The sequence below is a fragment of the Mustelus asterias genome, unplaced genomic scaffold (genome assembly GCF_964213995.1).
Source record: "Mustelus asterias unplaced genomic scaffold, sMusAst1.hap1.1 HAP1_SCAFFOLD_3280, whole genome shotgun sequence".
Classification (NCBI taxonomy): Eukaryota; Metazoa; Chordata; class Chondrichthyes; order Carcharhiniformes; family Triakidae; genus Mustelus; species Mustelus asterias.
In genome coordinates this window covers 1-15,122 of record NW_027593225.1, presented here as the reverse complement: position 1 = coordinate 15,122, position 15,122 = coordinate 1, and the positions used below count along the sequence as shown (strand labels likewise).

Here is a 15,122-nt window from a genome sequence, read left to right as displayed (position 1 = left end):
GGGATGTGCAGGTTAGGTGGATTGGCCATGCTAAATTGTCCCTTAGTGTCACGGGATGTGTAGGTTAGGTGGATTGGCTATGCTAAATTGTCCCTTAGTGTCACGGGATGTGCAGGTTAGGTGGATTGGCCATGCTAAATTGTCCCTTAGTGTCACGGGATGTGCAGGTTAGGTGGATTGGCCATGCTAAATTGCCCCTTAGTGTCCCGGGATGTGCAGGTTAGGTGGATTGGCCATGCTAAATTGTCCCTTAGTGTCACGGGATGTGTAGGTTAGGGGGATTGGCCGTGCTAAATTGTCCCTTAGTGTCCCGGGATGTGCAGGTTAGGTGGATTGGCCATGCTAAATTGTCCCTTAGTGTCCCGGGATGTGTAGGTTAGGTGGATTGGCCGTGCTAAATTGCCCCTTAGTGTCACGGGATGTGTAGGTTAGGGGGATTGGCCATGCTAAATTGTCCCTTAGTGTCCCGGGATGTGTAGGTTAGGTGGATTGGCCGTGCTAAATTGCCCCTTAGTGTCCCGGGATGTGTAGGTTAGGTGGATTGGCCGTGCTAAATTGCCCCTTAGTGTCCCGGGATGTGCTGGTTAGGTGGATTGGTCATGCTAAATTGCCCCTTAGTGTCCCGGGATGTGTAGGTTAGGTGGATTGGCCATGCTAAATTGCCCCTTAGTGTCCCGGGATGTGTAGGTTAGGTGGATTGGCCGTGCTAAATTGCCCCTTAGTGTCCCGGGATGTGCAGGTTAGGTGGATTGGCCGTGCTAAATTGCCCCTTAGTGTCCCAGGATGTGCAGGTTAGGTGGATTGGTCATGCTAAATTGCCCCTTAGTGTCCCGGGATGTGTAGGTTAGGTGGATTGGCCGTGCTAAATTGCCCCTTAGTGTCCCGGGATGTGTAGGTTAGGTGGATTGGCCGTGCTAAATTGCCCCTTAGTGTCCCGGGATGTGCAGGTTAGGTGGATTGGTCATGCTAAATTGCCCCTTAGTGTCCCGGGATGTGTAGGTTAGGGGGATTGGCCGTGCTAAATTGCCCCTTAGTGTCCCGGGATGTGTAGGTTAGGTGGATTGGCCGTGCTAAATTGCCCCTTAGTGTCCCGGGATGTGCAGGTTAGGTGGATTGGTCATGCTAAATTGCCCCTTAGTGTCCCGGGATGTGCAGGTTAGGGGGATTGGCCGTGCTAAATTGCCCCTTAGTGTCCCGGGATGTGTAGGTTAGGTGGATTGTCCTCCTTCTGCACCGTCGGGATTCTATGATAAATGTTGTAAGGGTTCCCACCTCTACCACTCCTTCAGGCAGCAAGTTCCAGATTCCCACCACCCTCTGGGTGAAATAGCTTTTCCTCAAATCCCCTCTAAATCTCCTGCTCCTTATCTTAAATCTCTGCCCCCTGGTTATTGACCCCTCGACTAAGGGGGAAAAGTTTCTTCCTCTCCACCCTATCTTTGTCCCTCATTATTTTGTTCACCTTGATCAGTCTTCTCTGCTCTGAGGAAAACAATTCCAGCCTAACCAGCCTCTCTCCGTAGCTAAAGGGGGGAACGACACAGTAGCACAGTGGTTAGCACTGCTTCTTCACAGCGCCAGGGACCCGGGTTCAATTCCCGGCTTGGGTCACTGTCTGTGTAGAGTTTGCACGTTCTCCCCGTGTCCGCGGAGGTTTCCTCTGGTTTCCTCCCACAGTCCGAAAGACGTGTGGGTTAGGTGGATTGGCTATGCTAAATTGCCCCTTAGTGTCAGGGGGATTAACAGGGTAAATACATGGAGTGATAGGGATAGGGCCTGAGTGGGATTGTTATCGGTGCAGGCTTGATGGGCCGAATGGCCTCTTTTTGCATTGTAGGGATTATATGGTTCTATGAAGTGCTCCAGGGCGGGCAGCATCCCGGTTGATCTCCTCCGCACCATCTCCAGAGCGATCATATCCGTTGATGTTTGTATAGTGGCTGTCTTTCCCAGTTTCTTGATGGTTTCATGGCCACTTTTGTCTATTTGAGATTTTGTGTCCTGCTCTCCTTTTACTCTGTAGCGAGGAGGTTTCAACATCGAGATTGCAACACTGCTTGCCTCGTGTGGGTTGAGGAACAGCTTGTTTGTTTGTGTCCAGGAGACATTTTGGGGGTTTTACACTGAATAAATAGTCCAGTTGGAGTGGGGTTTCCGATACTCCTGTTCACCCACGGCACTGTTAAGGAGGGAGTTCCGGGATTTTGACCCCAGCCACAGTGAAGGACCGGCCGACATATTTCCAAGTCGGGATGGTGAGTGACTCGGAGGGGAACCTCCAGGTGGGGGTGTTCCCAGGTATCTGCTGCCCTTGTCCTTCTAGGTGGTAGAGGTGGTGGGTTTGGAAGGTGCTGCCGAAGGAGCCTTGGTGAGTCGCTGCAGTGGATCTTGTCGATGGTACACACGGCTGTCACTGTGCGTCGGGGGTGGAGGGAGTGAATGTTTGTGGTTAGCGTGTCGATCGATTGTGTCTAACTGAGGGATATGGAGACTGGAACTGTGCACAGTGCTCCCAGTGTGGGTCTAACTGAGGGATATGGAGACTGGAACTGTGCACAGTGCTCCCAGTGTGGGTCTAACCGAGGGATATGGAGACTGGAACTGTGCACAGTGCTCCCAGTGTGGGTCTAACCGAGGGATATGGAGACTGGAACTGTGCACAGTGCTCCCAGTGTGGGTCTAACTGAGGGATATGGAGACTGGAACTGTGCACAGTGCTCCCAGTGTGGGTCTAACTGAGGGATATGGAGACTGGAACAGTGCACAGTGCTCCAAGTGTGGGTCTAATGGAGGGATGGGGAGTTTGATGAATTTGGAGATTGTTGGGTGGGAATTTTATTTGGATTTAGGATAAATTTGGGATTTGTCGGCCAACTTTCTGAGTTGCCCTTTTACCTTGGCTTCAAATCCCGCCATAAAACTCCCAAACATTGTTTCCGGGGGGGGGGGGAATTTGAGCGGGAGGTTTTTCCCGCTTCGCTGCACCCATTTTCCGCTCAGGTTTTCCGTCTGCAGCCCGTTTTCCGGCACCGCCGCCAGGGAACCAATCAGCAGCGCGCTCTCAAAGCCAGGGCCCGGCAAGCAATGAGAGGCGGTCGCCCATTGGAGGAGCCCCGCACCACTACACGCCGCCCCGGCTGCTGCCCTCTCTCTGGTGATTGGCGGGCTCACTACGGCGGCCCCGCCCACCCATCCATTAGAGGACTGGACCAATGGGGGCGAGACGGATAAAGCGCGGGTGACCCCTGATTGGGCAACAGAGGTGGGGGGGGGGGCTCGACCAATCACGGCTTTCCTTTCCCATCACCGTCGGAGGGCCGACCAATCGGACTCATGGACCGGGATCGGGCCAATCAGCGTCGAGGAGGAGGCGACCAATCGGCGCCCCGCTATCTATCGACGTTGTGGACACGGGGAGCCAATCAGCGACGTCCTTTCCACTCCCGACCAATCAGTGACGATCTTCCCTCCGTCGTCAAGGGGAAGGCGACCAATGGGCGACGCCCTTTCCGGCGACGTCGAGCTGGGACGGACCAATGCGAAGGGGTGCTTACATCGCCGGGGTTAGGCAGGCGATGAGAGCGGCTTTGTGATTGGAGGGCCGCGGAGGCGGGGGGACCAACGGTGAGGGCCGTTACTGGCGGGTAGGGAGAGGGAGCGGGAGACGGAGCTGAGGGGGAGGGGAGGGAGATCATGAGGTAAAGTTTGTTGGGGAAAAAGCCGTCGGATTTAAATCGGGGAAAAACTTTTTTTCGTGAGGAAGGAAGTTCGAGAAGAAGAATATTTACCGTCGAGGGGACGATCCGGCGCGATGAGCGGGGCTCCCGAGGCCAAGCTGGCCCGCTTGGCGGCGCCGGAATCGGGCGACCAGTCGGCGGGCAAGGCCGCGGAGGGTGCGGCGCATGCGCGGCCCGGGGGGGCGGTGTCGGTCGCCCCGGGTGACGGAGGGGGCGGGGCCGCCGAGGCGCAGGCGCTGTTGCTGCTGGGGGCCGGCGCATGCGCAGGGGCGGCGGCGGCGGCGGGGGCGCGCGAGTCCCAGCGCGCGCTTGAGGCGGTGGACGCGTGCCAGCGCGAGCTGGAGGCGCTGAACGAGCGCGCGAGCGAGGAGATCCTGCGCGTGGAGCGGCGCTACGGCCAACTGCGGCGGCCACATCTGGAGAGGCGCAACCGGCTGATCGAGGACATCCCCGGCTTCTGGGTCACCGCCGTATCCTTTACTGCTGTTCTCTCTGCACCAATGCAACTCTGCATCATTGCAAATAGGTTTCCCCCGGTACAACTACATTGCGCACCCCTCTGCACCAATGCAACTCTGCATTGTACACCCCTCTGCCCCAATGCAACTCTGCATCATTGCAAATAGGTTTCCCCTGGTGCAACTGCATTGCGCATCCCTCTGCACCAATGCAACTCTGCATTGTACATCCCTCTGCCCCAATGCAACTGTGCATTGCACGTCCCTCTGCACCAATGCAACTCTGCATACCCCTCTGCACCAATGCAACTCTGCATTATTGCAAATAGTTTCCCCCAAGTTCAACTCTGCATTGCACGTCCCTCTGCACCAAATGCAACACTGCATTATTGCAAATAAATTACCCCCAGTGCAACTCTGCACTTCACATCCCCTGCAGCAATGGAACACTGCATTGTACAACCCCTGCACCAATGCAACTGTGCATTGAATGCACCAATGCAATTGTGCATTGCACACACTCTTGCACCAAATGCAACTGTGTATTCCATGTCCCATACACCAATGCAACTCTGCATTGCACACGCACCAACGTAACTGCATTATATGCGCACCCCTGAACCAACGCAACTCTGCCTTGCAGGCCCCCCCTGCACCGACGCAATGCTGCAATGTGCAGCCTTGAACCAACGCAACACTGCACTGCAGGCCCCCCCTGCACCAACGCCACTCTGCATTATTCCAAATAAGTTTGCACTGGTGCAACTTGGCATTCTTGCAAATAGATTTCCCCCGGTGCTCTGCCCCAGGGCAACAAGGGGTTTAAGGTGAATAAGTGTGAGATTGTCCATTTTGGCAGAAAAAAATAGCAAGGCAAATTATTACCTCAATGGAAGCAGATTCAAAACGTGTCCGGGTAGAGGGATCTGGACGTCTGTGTTCATGAATCACAGAGAGTCGGTTTGCAGGTGCAGCAGGTCATAATAAAGGCCAATGGGATGTTGGTATTTATTGCAATGGGACTGGGATATAAAAGTAGAGAAGTGTTGCTGTAATTGTACAGGGTGTTGGCGAGACCACACCTGGAGCATTGTGTCCAGTTTTGGTCCCCTTATTTGAGGAAGGGTGGGGTGGTGTTGGAGGCAGTTCAGAGGAGGTTCCCCAGACTGATTCCGGGGATGAGGGGGTTGACGTATGAGGAGAGATTAAACAGTTTGGGTTTGTACTCGCTGGAAATCATAGAAACCCTACAGTACAGAAACAGGCCATTCGGCCCATCGAGTCTGCGCTGACCACAATCCCACCCAGGCCCGACCCCCATATCCCTACACATTTACCCACTAATCCCTCTAATCTACACATCTCAGGACACTAAGGGCAATTTTTAGCATAACCAATCAACCTAACCCGCACATCTTTGGACTGTGGGAGGAAACCGGAGCACCCGGAGGAAACCCACGCAGACACGAGGAGAATGTGCAGACTCCACACAGACAGTGACCCAAGCCGGGAATCGAACCCTGGTCCCTGGAGCTGTGAAGCAGCAGTGCTAACCACTGTGCTACCATGGTGCCCGTGGAGTTGAGAAGGACGAGAGGGGATCTGATCGAGGGATATAAAATTCTAAAAGGGATTGATAAAGTAAATGTAGACTAAATGTTTCCCCTTGTGGGGCAATCTGGAACAAGATGTCACAGGGATAGGTTGAGAGGCGGTAGATTTAAAACTGAGATGAGGAGGAACTACTTCTCGCAGAGGGGGGTGAATTTGTGGAACTCGCTGCCCCATCGCGCAGGGGAGTCTGAATCATTGAATGGTTTCAAGAAGGAGATAGATATATTTCTAATAAAAAAGGGATTTGGGGATATGGGGAACAGGTGGGGAGGTGGGTTTGAGACCAGGGGGAGATCAGCCATGATCTGATTGAATGGCGGAGCAGGCTCCAAGGGCTGAACTTGCCGACTTCTGCTCCTAATTCCTCTGTTTGTTCCGACTGCACTGGTGCGACTTTGCAAAGTGGTCTCTGCACCAGCTCAGGGTGAGGGCTCTGAAGTTAACTGCGGGAGGCAGCGTCCAATGTGAAATTCCTTGACTCTGGCTGGCCAGTTCCTCAATCACCCACAGCTGTCTGCACTCATTGATGAGAATGACGAGGAAGCTTTTAATTACATGATGAGGCTGGAGGTAAGAACCTCAGTGCAGGGTGTGCTTTCTATCCTGTGCCTTCCTGCAATCTCAACAAAGATCTATACACACACAATCACTTTCTCCCTTTCCATCTCAATCTCACTCCCCCTGTTTCAGAGAATCCCTACAGTGCAGAAGGAGGCCATTCGGCCCATCGAGCTTGCACCGACCACAATCCCACCAGGCCCTATCCCCGTAAATCCAAGTCTTTACCCAGCTAGTCCCCCTGGTCCCCTACGAGCCTTTGCTATGAGCGAAGCCAGTGGTGGGTTATATAAATGAAGTTTACCATGGAGTTAGATACAGAGTAAAGCTCCCTCTACACTGTCCCCATCAAACACTCCCAGGACAGGTACAGCACGGGGTTAGATACAGAGTAAAGCTCCCTCTACACTGTCCCCATCAAACACTCCCAGGACAGGTACAGCACGGGGTTAGATACAGAGTAAAGCTCCCTCTACACTGCCCCCATCAAACACTCCCAGGACAGGTACAGCACGGGGTTAGATACAGAGTAAAACTCCCTCTACACTGTCCCCACCAAACACTCCCAGGACAGGTACAGCACGGGGTTAGATACAGAGTAAAGCTCCCTCTACACTGTCCCCCATCAAACACTCCCAGGACAGGTACAGCACGGGGTTAGATACAGAGTAAAGCTCCCTCTACACTGTCCCCCATCAAACACTCCCAGGACAGGTACAGCACGGGGTTAGATACAGAGTAAAGCTCCCTCTACACTGTCCCCATCAAACACTCCCAGGACAGGTACAGCACGGGGTTAGATACAGAGTAAAGCCCCCTCTACACTGTCCCCCATCAAACACTCCCAGGACAGGTACAGCACGGGGTTAGATACAGAGTAAAGCTCCCTCTACACTGTCCCCATCAAACACTCCCAGGACAGATACAGCATGGAGTTAGATACAGAGTAAAGCTCCCTCTACACTGCCCCCATCAAACACTCCCAGGACAGATACAGCACGGGGTTAGATACAGAGTAAAGCTCCCTCTACACTGTCCCCATCAAACACTCCCAGGACAGGTACAGCACGGGGTTAGATACAGAGTAAAGCTCCCTCTACACTGTCCCCCATCAAACACTCCCAGGACAGGTACAGCACGGGGTTAGATACAGAGTAAAGCTCCCTCTGCACTGTCCCCCATCAAACACTCCCAGGACAGGTACAGCACGGGGTTAGATACAGAGTAAAGCTCCCTCTACACTGTCCCCCATCAAACACTCCCAGGACAGGTACAGCACGGGGTTAGATACAGAGTAAAGCTCCCTCTACACTGTCCCCCATCAAACACTCCCAGGACAGGTACAGCACGGGGTTAGATACAGAGTAAAGCTCCCTCTACACTGTCCCCATCAAACACTCCCAGGACAGGTACAGCACGGGGTTAGATACAGAGTAAAGCTCCCTCTACACTGTCCCCCATCAAACACTCCCAGGACAGGTACAGCACGGGGTTAGATACAGAGTAAAGCTCTGGCTGTCTTTTACAACCCCGCAGGTCGAGGAGTTTGAAGACATCAAGTCCGGCTACAGGATAAAGTTTAACTTCAGCGAAAACCCTTACTTCGAGAACAGCCTCATCATCAAAGAGTTCCACCTGGGGACTGGAGGTGAGAGGGGAGTCGGAGTCACTTTGGAGGGTTATGGGGGGGCAAGTTGTCTGGGCTGCGTTTCATCCTGAGCTCCCGCTCCACTCCCATCCTCGGCCCCAGCGTTGAACCGAGGCAGTCCAGATTCCGGCTTGCTTTCGCTTGGTGTTCTCTCCTGGCGCCAGGAGCCAATCGCGGGCCTTTCGAAATGACCCACTAAACGTACAGTTAATAAAATCTGCATTTGCGTAGCACCCTGGAGGCAGTAAGCCATCCCAAAGCACTCGGCAAGACTCTAATTCAACCATATTTAACTCTTAAGGATTGAGAGGGACAGGCGACCAAAAGCTGGGTCAGAATCCCAACCACAGCGTTATCCTGCTGTCTGGGTTCTGGATTCAGGGCAGTTGAGCCTTGTGTCTGCAATTGCTGTTCCGAATGATGGTGTAGAGGGAGCTTTACTCAGTATCTAAGCCCGTGCTGTACCAATCCTGGGAGTGTTTGATGGGGGACAGTGTAGAGGGAGCTTTACTCTGTATCTAACCCCGTGCTGTACCTGTCCTGGGAGTGTTTGATGCGGTCAGTGTAGAGGGAGCTTTACTCTGTATCTAACCCCGTGCTGTACCTGTCCTGGGAGTGTTTGATGCGGTCAGTGTAGAGGGAGCTTTACTCTGTATCTAACCCCGTGCTGTACCTGTCCTGGGAGTGTTTGATGCGGTCAGTGTAGAGGGAACTTTACTCTGTATCTAACCCCGAGTTGTCCCTGTCCTGGGAGTGTTTGATGGAGGACAGTGTAGAGGGAGCTTTACTCTGTATCTAACTCCATGCTGTACCTGTCCTGGGAGTGTTTGATGGGGGACAGTGTAGAGGGAGCTTTACTCTGTATCTAACCCCGTGCTGTACCTGTCCTGGGAGTGTTTGATGCGGTCAGTGTAGAGGGAAGGGGTCAGTTCACCGTTGCGTCCTGCAGCCTCGGTTTTGATGATCCTTGTTCTGTTCACAGGGAAGCCGGTGTCCCAGTCCACACCAATCAAATGGAAGAAAGGGATGGACTTGACGGTGCTGAATAAAGGAGTGGACGAGAAGGGTCGGAAACGAGGACACCGCAGCTTCTTCACCTGGTTCACCGAACACCGGAACCCCACTACGGATGAAATTGCCGAGGTCTGCTTCGCCAGAATACCGAACTAACAATCATTGTGTGCCTGGGCGGCATTTTAGTGAGGAGCTGAAGGAAATCAGCATTAGCAGAGAAATGGTTTTGGGGAAATTGATGAGATTGAAGGGGGATAAATCTCCAGGTCCTGATAATCTTCATCCCAGGGTACTTGAGGAAGTGGCCCTGGAAATAGTAGATTCATTGGTGGTTATTTTCCAAAATTGTTTGGACTCTGGACTGGTTCCTACAGATTGGAGAGTAGCGAATGTAAGCCCACTATTCAAAAAGGGAGGTAGCGAGAAAACAGGGAACTATAGACCAGTGAGCCTAACGTCGGGACTGGGGAAGTTTCTAGAGTCCGTTATCAAGGATTTCAGAACTCAGCATCTGGAAGGCAGTGGTAGAATCAGACAAAGTCAGCACGGATTCACAAAAGGGAAATCATGTTTGACGAATGTATTGGAGTTTTTTGAGGATGTAACTAGCAGAGTTGACCGAGGGGAACCAGTGGATGTGGTTTATTTAGACTTTCAGAAGGGTTTCGACAAGGTCTCACATAACAGACCACTTTGTAAAGTTAAAGCACACGGGATTACAGGTAATGTCTTGAGACGGATAGAAAGCTGGTTAGCAGATAGGAAGCAAAGAGTTGGTATAAATGGGTCTTTTCCTGATTGGCAGGCAGTGACGAGTGGGGTTCCGCGGGGATCTGTGCGAGGACCCCAACTGTTCACATCACGTATCGATGATCTGGAAGAGGGAACTGAATGTATTATCTCCAAATTTGCGGATGATACAAAGTTGGGTGGGAGGGTGAGCTGTGAGGAGGATGCAGAGATGCTTCAGTGTGATTTGGACAGGCTGAGTGTGTGGGTATCTGCATGGCAGATGCAGTATGATGTGGATAAATGTGGGGTTATCCACTTTGGTAGCAATAATAGGAAGACAGATTATTACTGGAATGGGTGTAAATTGAGAGAGGCGGATACTCAGCGAGACCTTGGAGTCCTCGTGCATCAGTCGCTGAGAGTAAGCGCGCAGGTACAGCAGGCAGTAAAGAAGGTGAATGGTATGTTGGCCGTCATAGCGAGAGGATTTGAGTATCGGGATAGGGATGTTTTGCTGCAATTGTACAGGGTGTTGGTGAGGCCACACCTGGAGTATTGTGTGCAGTTTTGGTCTCCTTATCTGAGGAAGGATGTCCTTGCTATAGAGGGAGCACAGCGAAGGTTTACCAGGCTGATTCCTGGGATGGCAGGTCTGTCATATGAGGAGAGACTAAGTGGGTTAGGATTATATTCACTGGAGTTTAGAAGAGTGAGAGGGGATCTCATGGAAACGTATAAAATTCTAACAGGGTTCGACAGGGTAGATTCAGAAAGAATGTTCCCGATGGTGGGGGAGTCCAGAACTAGGGGTCATAGTTTGAGGATAAGGGGGAAACCTTTTAGAACTGAGGTGAGGAGAAATTTCTTCACCCAGAGGGTGGTGAATGTGTGGAATTCACTCCCACAGAATGTAGTTGAGGCCAAAACGTTGTGTGATTTCAGGAAGAAATTAGATATCGCTCTTGGGGCGAAAGGGATCGAGGGATATGGGGGGGAAGGGGGGGGATCAGGATATTGAATTTGATGATCAGCCGTGATCGTGATGAATGGTGCAGCAGCTGGAAGGGCCGAATGGCCTCCTCCTGCTTCTATGTTGGGGAGGGGGTGAGTGGGTGCAGGTGTTTTGGGACAGTCAGTATGGGGATTTCCGGATAGATTGTGTCTCTGTGGCGGAGTGTGCTCCAGGTCACGGTCCTGATGCCTTTCCCCGTAGGTGCTGAAGGATGACATGTGGCCAAACCCGCTGCAGTACTTCCTGATCGCGGAGAGTGAGAGCGGCGAGAATGGCCTGGACGACAGGTGAGTGGGAAATGTTCAGCGCACTTCCCTCCCCCCCCCCCCACCCATCCCCGGGGAGGGGCCCCTTGGAGACCCCATGTACATCTTCACCAACTGGGGAAGGGCAGCTGTGCAGGAACCCGGGCAGTTTCAAATACAAGTCAGACAGGAGTAAATCCCAGCGGGGAATTTGAGAGAAATCTCTTTCCTCGGGGCAGCGCGGGAAGGTGGAACAGTCAGGCTGGAGTCTGATTGGGAGGAAGCTTTGTGATGAGCAGGTTTGCCTTGCTGGTTCACAAGGTTTCCTGAATGCTGCCTGGCAGTGTGAGGGGAATCTCCCCTCCCCTCCCCGGGTCGTACTGCAGCTTCCACACCTCCTGTACCCTCCCCGACTTGTCTGTCCGTATAGCCCAGGTGATTGAACAGTCGGCGGGGGTGCTCTGGTACTGACCTGCTTTGTCACAAGGACCCCGATTACTTCATTTTCCCCTCCCACCCACCCACTCGACAACAATCTCTCCTGATGCAGCTATTCAGTGTCTGGAGGTCGCTGATCCGCACCGTGTCAGTCAGCGGAGGTCCATCACCATCTTTCCTTTGTGCGAGGGGAGGCAGTGAACAATTTCTCTTCAGCTTTTGTCCCATTTTTAACAAGGAAACAGTCATCCCTCCATGCGATCCTGGGGCGATGGCGCTGCTCCCAGTTAATGGTATCTGTCCTTGCAAACCGTCCCCCCCCCCCCGAGGCTCTGATCACCAGCCACCGCCTGGCCTTTCCCATCCCAATGGGCACCCCCTCTCCCCCGCGCCCAGCCTGGTCCACAGCAATCGTGGCTGATCTGTTGGGTCGCCTGCTGCTTGCCTGAATACACTCGAAGTTTACCGTGATCCATTCCATGCCGACACTTCCTCCTTTTCCTGGAAGAGAGGCGGACACCTCCTGTCATCCTTTGGGTGGGGAACGGATTTCTGCTCCTTTCAACCCACACGACACTACAAACACCCTCGTCAGCAGGGGAAACATTCTCTGCCTGCTCTGCTCCATTCCAAATCCTTTTCAAAAAACTACCCCTCTCGGAGAGGCCCTCCCTCCTCGCTCTCCAATCCCCCCTCGTGCTGTGGGTAACTCTCTCTCCAATCTCCCCTCGTGCTATGGGTAACTCTCTCTCCAATCTCCCCTCGTGCTGTGGGTAACTCTCTCCGCAATGCCTTGTTGCAGTGATGAGGAGAATGGTGATGATTCGGTGGTGATTGTGGATGAAGATGAGGAGGATGAGGATGATGATGATGATGTTCAGGAGATTGTGGACGAAGATGAAGATGAGGAAGATGGTGAGTGTTGGCTCGATCCTGCGGCCTTTTACGAGAGCCTCGTATCCAACCCTCCCACGATTGCCCGGGGCAGCACGGTGGCACAGTGGGTTAGCACTGCTGCCTCACAGCGCCAGGGACCCAGGTTCGATTCCCGGCTTGGGTCACTGTCTGTGCGGAGTCTGCACGTTCTCCCCGTGTCTGCGTGGGTTTCCTCCGGGTGCTCCGGTTTCCTCCCACAGTCTGAAAGACGTGCTGGTTAGGGTGCATCGGCCGTGCTAAATTCCCCCTCAGTGTAACCCGAACAGGAGTGTGGCGACTAGGGGATTTTCACAATAACTTCATTGCGGTGTTAATGTGAGCTGACTTGTGACACTGATCAATAAACTTGTGAAGGAAGCGGGTTGGGGGGGGGGGTTTATTACCCAGCTGCCTCAGTATTTGAGGTGTAAAACTGCGGTACCGCGATTGTGGGCACGGCGAGGGAGGGGTAGCTGAATCCGCTGGGACGGCACGGTAGCACAGTGGGTTAGCACTGCTGCTTCACAGCTCCAGGGACCTGGATTCGATTCCCGGCTCGGGTCACTGTCTGTGTGGAGTTTGCACATTCTCCCCGTGTCTGCGTGGGTTTCCTCCGGGTGCTCCGGTTTCCTCCCACAGTCCAAAGATGTGCTGGTTAGGGTGCATTGGCCGTGCTAAAATTGCCCCTTAGTGTCCTGGGATGCATAGGTTAGAGGGATTAGTGGGTAAATATGTAGGGATATGGGGGCAGGGCCTGGGTGGGATTGTGGTCGGTGCAGACTCGATGGGCTGAATGGTCTCTTTCTGTACTGTAGGGTTTCTAAGATTCTAAGAGACCTCCACGCAGCCACTCAGGTCATGTCGAGGTTGTTAGCTCACTGACAGCAGAAAGAGACTGAAGTGTGGCGATCGGGACAGGAATTATCATCGATCCTGCTGGAGGCCCCCGTGCTGCGGGGGGGGTGGCGGCGGGACCTGCTGGAGGCTCCGGGCTGTGGGGGGGGGGGGGCTTATCCCTGGGCAGCTCCGGTCAGTCATTCACAGACTGTGATGGTGGAATGTCCCCGCCCACTCCCCTCAACCCGCCCCCACCTCTGGTGAGCGATCGCCAGGGCCCGGCAGGGTGCGCGCTGGAGAGTCGACAGGTTTCGCAGGCAGGTTAGCGCTCAGGCTGTGACGCACCCCTGAATCTCTTATCTCCCCCTCCCGCCCCCCCCCCCCCGCAGGGTCCGAGGATGACGAGGACGAGGTGGAGGAGATTGATGACGGCGACGAAGTTGAAGAGGAAGGGGTCGAGGTGGAGGGCGAGGAGGGCAAGGCCAGGGAAGGGGGCGATGGATAAAGACTGTCCCCCCCTCCTGCCCTCCCCTCACCCCCCCCCACCCCACCCCAACCTTCCAAAAAACAAACTAGTTGAAAAACGGGTGCATTCGCTGGTGTGTGTGTGAGAGAGAGAGTGCATGTGTGTTTGGGCGAGACAGAGTGTGTGTGTGTATGCGTGCTAGAGAGAGAGAGAGAGAGAGCGAGTGTGCGCGCGCGAGAGAGAGAGAGCGAGTGTGCGCGTGCGAGAGAGAGAGAGCAAGTGTGCGCGCGCGAGAGAGAGAATGTGTCGGTCTGTCTGTGAACCCCCCCACTTGTGCTCCAGAAGGGAAAGGAGGACCCACTGGGACTCCAGAGCTTATCCTGAGAGTGTGCGAGCCTAACACTTACTCAACTCCTTCCTTTTAACGTTTCTCCCCGCCCCACTCCCTGGAGCCCGCACTCCCTGGAGCCCCGCCCCCACGGTGGGGGAGAGGGGGGGGGGGGGGCTCGCGAGGGGAGTGAGCTTTTAAAAATGAATATAAATATAGATTTTCTCTCGCCCTCCAGTTAACCGCGAGCAGTAGTTGAGCGATGTTGTATTTTAACGCGGGCAGCGCGAGCATCACCAAACCGTGTCTGCCTCATTCCTTTTTAACACGCAGGAGAATTCGGGACCGGCTATTGGTCGGATCGTGTGGAGGGAACTGGACCTTGTTTAACCCGTTTTCCCCTTCCTGTCCAGCGGGTCTCCTGTCCCAGTGCCGCCCCCACCCCCCCCCCCCCCTCCCCAGACTCCCTCTCATCACTGCCACTGATTCAGTTCTGAAAGGGTTTTGTATCTTTTATTTTCGAAAGGGGATGCTGTGTGCCATTTAGAAATTTATCCAACCACACGCTGCGATTCACTCCCCCTTCCTGCACCGCCCCCCCGTGAAGGGAAACGTGGCTAGTCCGGGGGCGCTGGGAAGAACGCAGTGGTGCACCTTCCCGCTGGGAGAGGCTCCACTCCATTCAACTCCTCTCCACCTTTCACCAGCTTCAACCACCATGTAACTCCCCTCCCAAATCAGTGCCCTCTGAGGCTGCTACAGCTGGTCTTTGCCCCAAAGGATGCTTCTTTCTCTTCTCAGCCCGAGTGTGTGTGTGAGAGTTCATAACAGCTTCTTTTTCTACAAGAGTGTACGTACCGGTAGATTAACAGACAGCAGTGTGTCTTCAACGGGGACAGCTCAGTCAGTACGCGAGACGCTAGACAGCTGGGAGGAGCAGTACAGCAGCAGAGAAAGGGGCTGTGTTTCCCCTTTAAACAGGGTAGGGGGAGGAGTGCAAGGACAAACCGTATCTAACCCGTGCTGTACCTGTCCTGGGAGTGTTTGATGGGGACAGTGTAGAGGGAGCTTTACTCTGTATCTAACCCCGTGCTGTACCTGTCCTGGGAGTGTTTGATGG

General features: G+C 53.8%; 1 protein-coding gene across 1 annotated transcript; it reads left to right on the top strand.

The window, feature by feature from the left end:
- The first annotated feature begins 3,642 nt into the window (after window positions 1–3,642).
- On the top strand, window positions 3,643–14,121 carry LOC144490441 (protein SET-like). Its single transcript, XM_078208185.1, has 7 exons — window positions 3,643–4,207; window positions 6,302–6,379; window positions 7,904–8,015; window positions 8,998–9,158; window positions 10,975–11,060; window positions 12,259–12,371; window positions 13,598–14,121. The coding sequence occupies exons 1-7, from the start codon at window positions 3,812–3,814 to the stop codon at window positions 13,711–13,713; spliced, it is 1,062 nt and encodes a 353-aa protein (XP_078064311.1). The 5' UTR covers window positions 3,643–3,811; the 3' UTR covers window positions 13,714–14,121.
- The last annotated feature ends 1,001 nt before the right edge of the window (window positions 14,122–15,122 follow it).

What these genes read in the sequence shown, in the direction of transcription:
- LOC144490441 (XM_078208185.1), top strand. Translation starts at nt 3,812, where the DNA reads ATGAGCGGGGCTCCCGAGGCCAAGCTGGCCCGCTTGGCGGCGCCGGAA. An exon ending in CCGGCTTCTGGGTCACCGCC is followed by an intron (nt 4,208 to 6,301) that starts GTATCCTTTACT and finishes CTGGCTGGCCAG; the next exon opens with TTCCTCAATCACCCACAGCT. An exon ending in GAGAATGGCCTGGACGACAG is followed by an intron (nt 11,061 to 12,258) that starts GTGAGTGGGAAA and finishes GCCTTGTTGCAG; the next exon opens with TGATGAGGAGAATGGTGATG.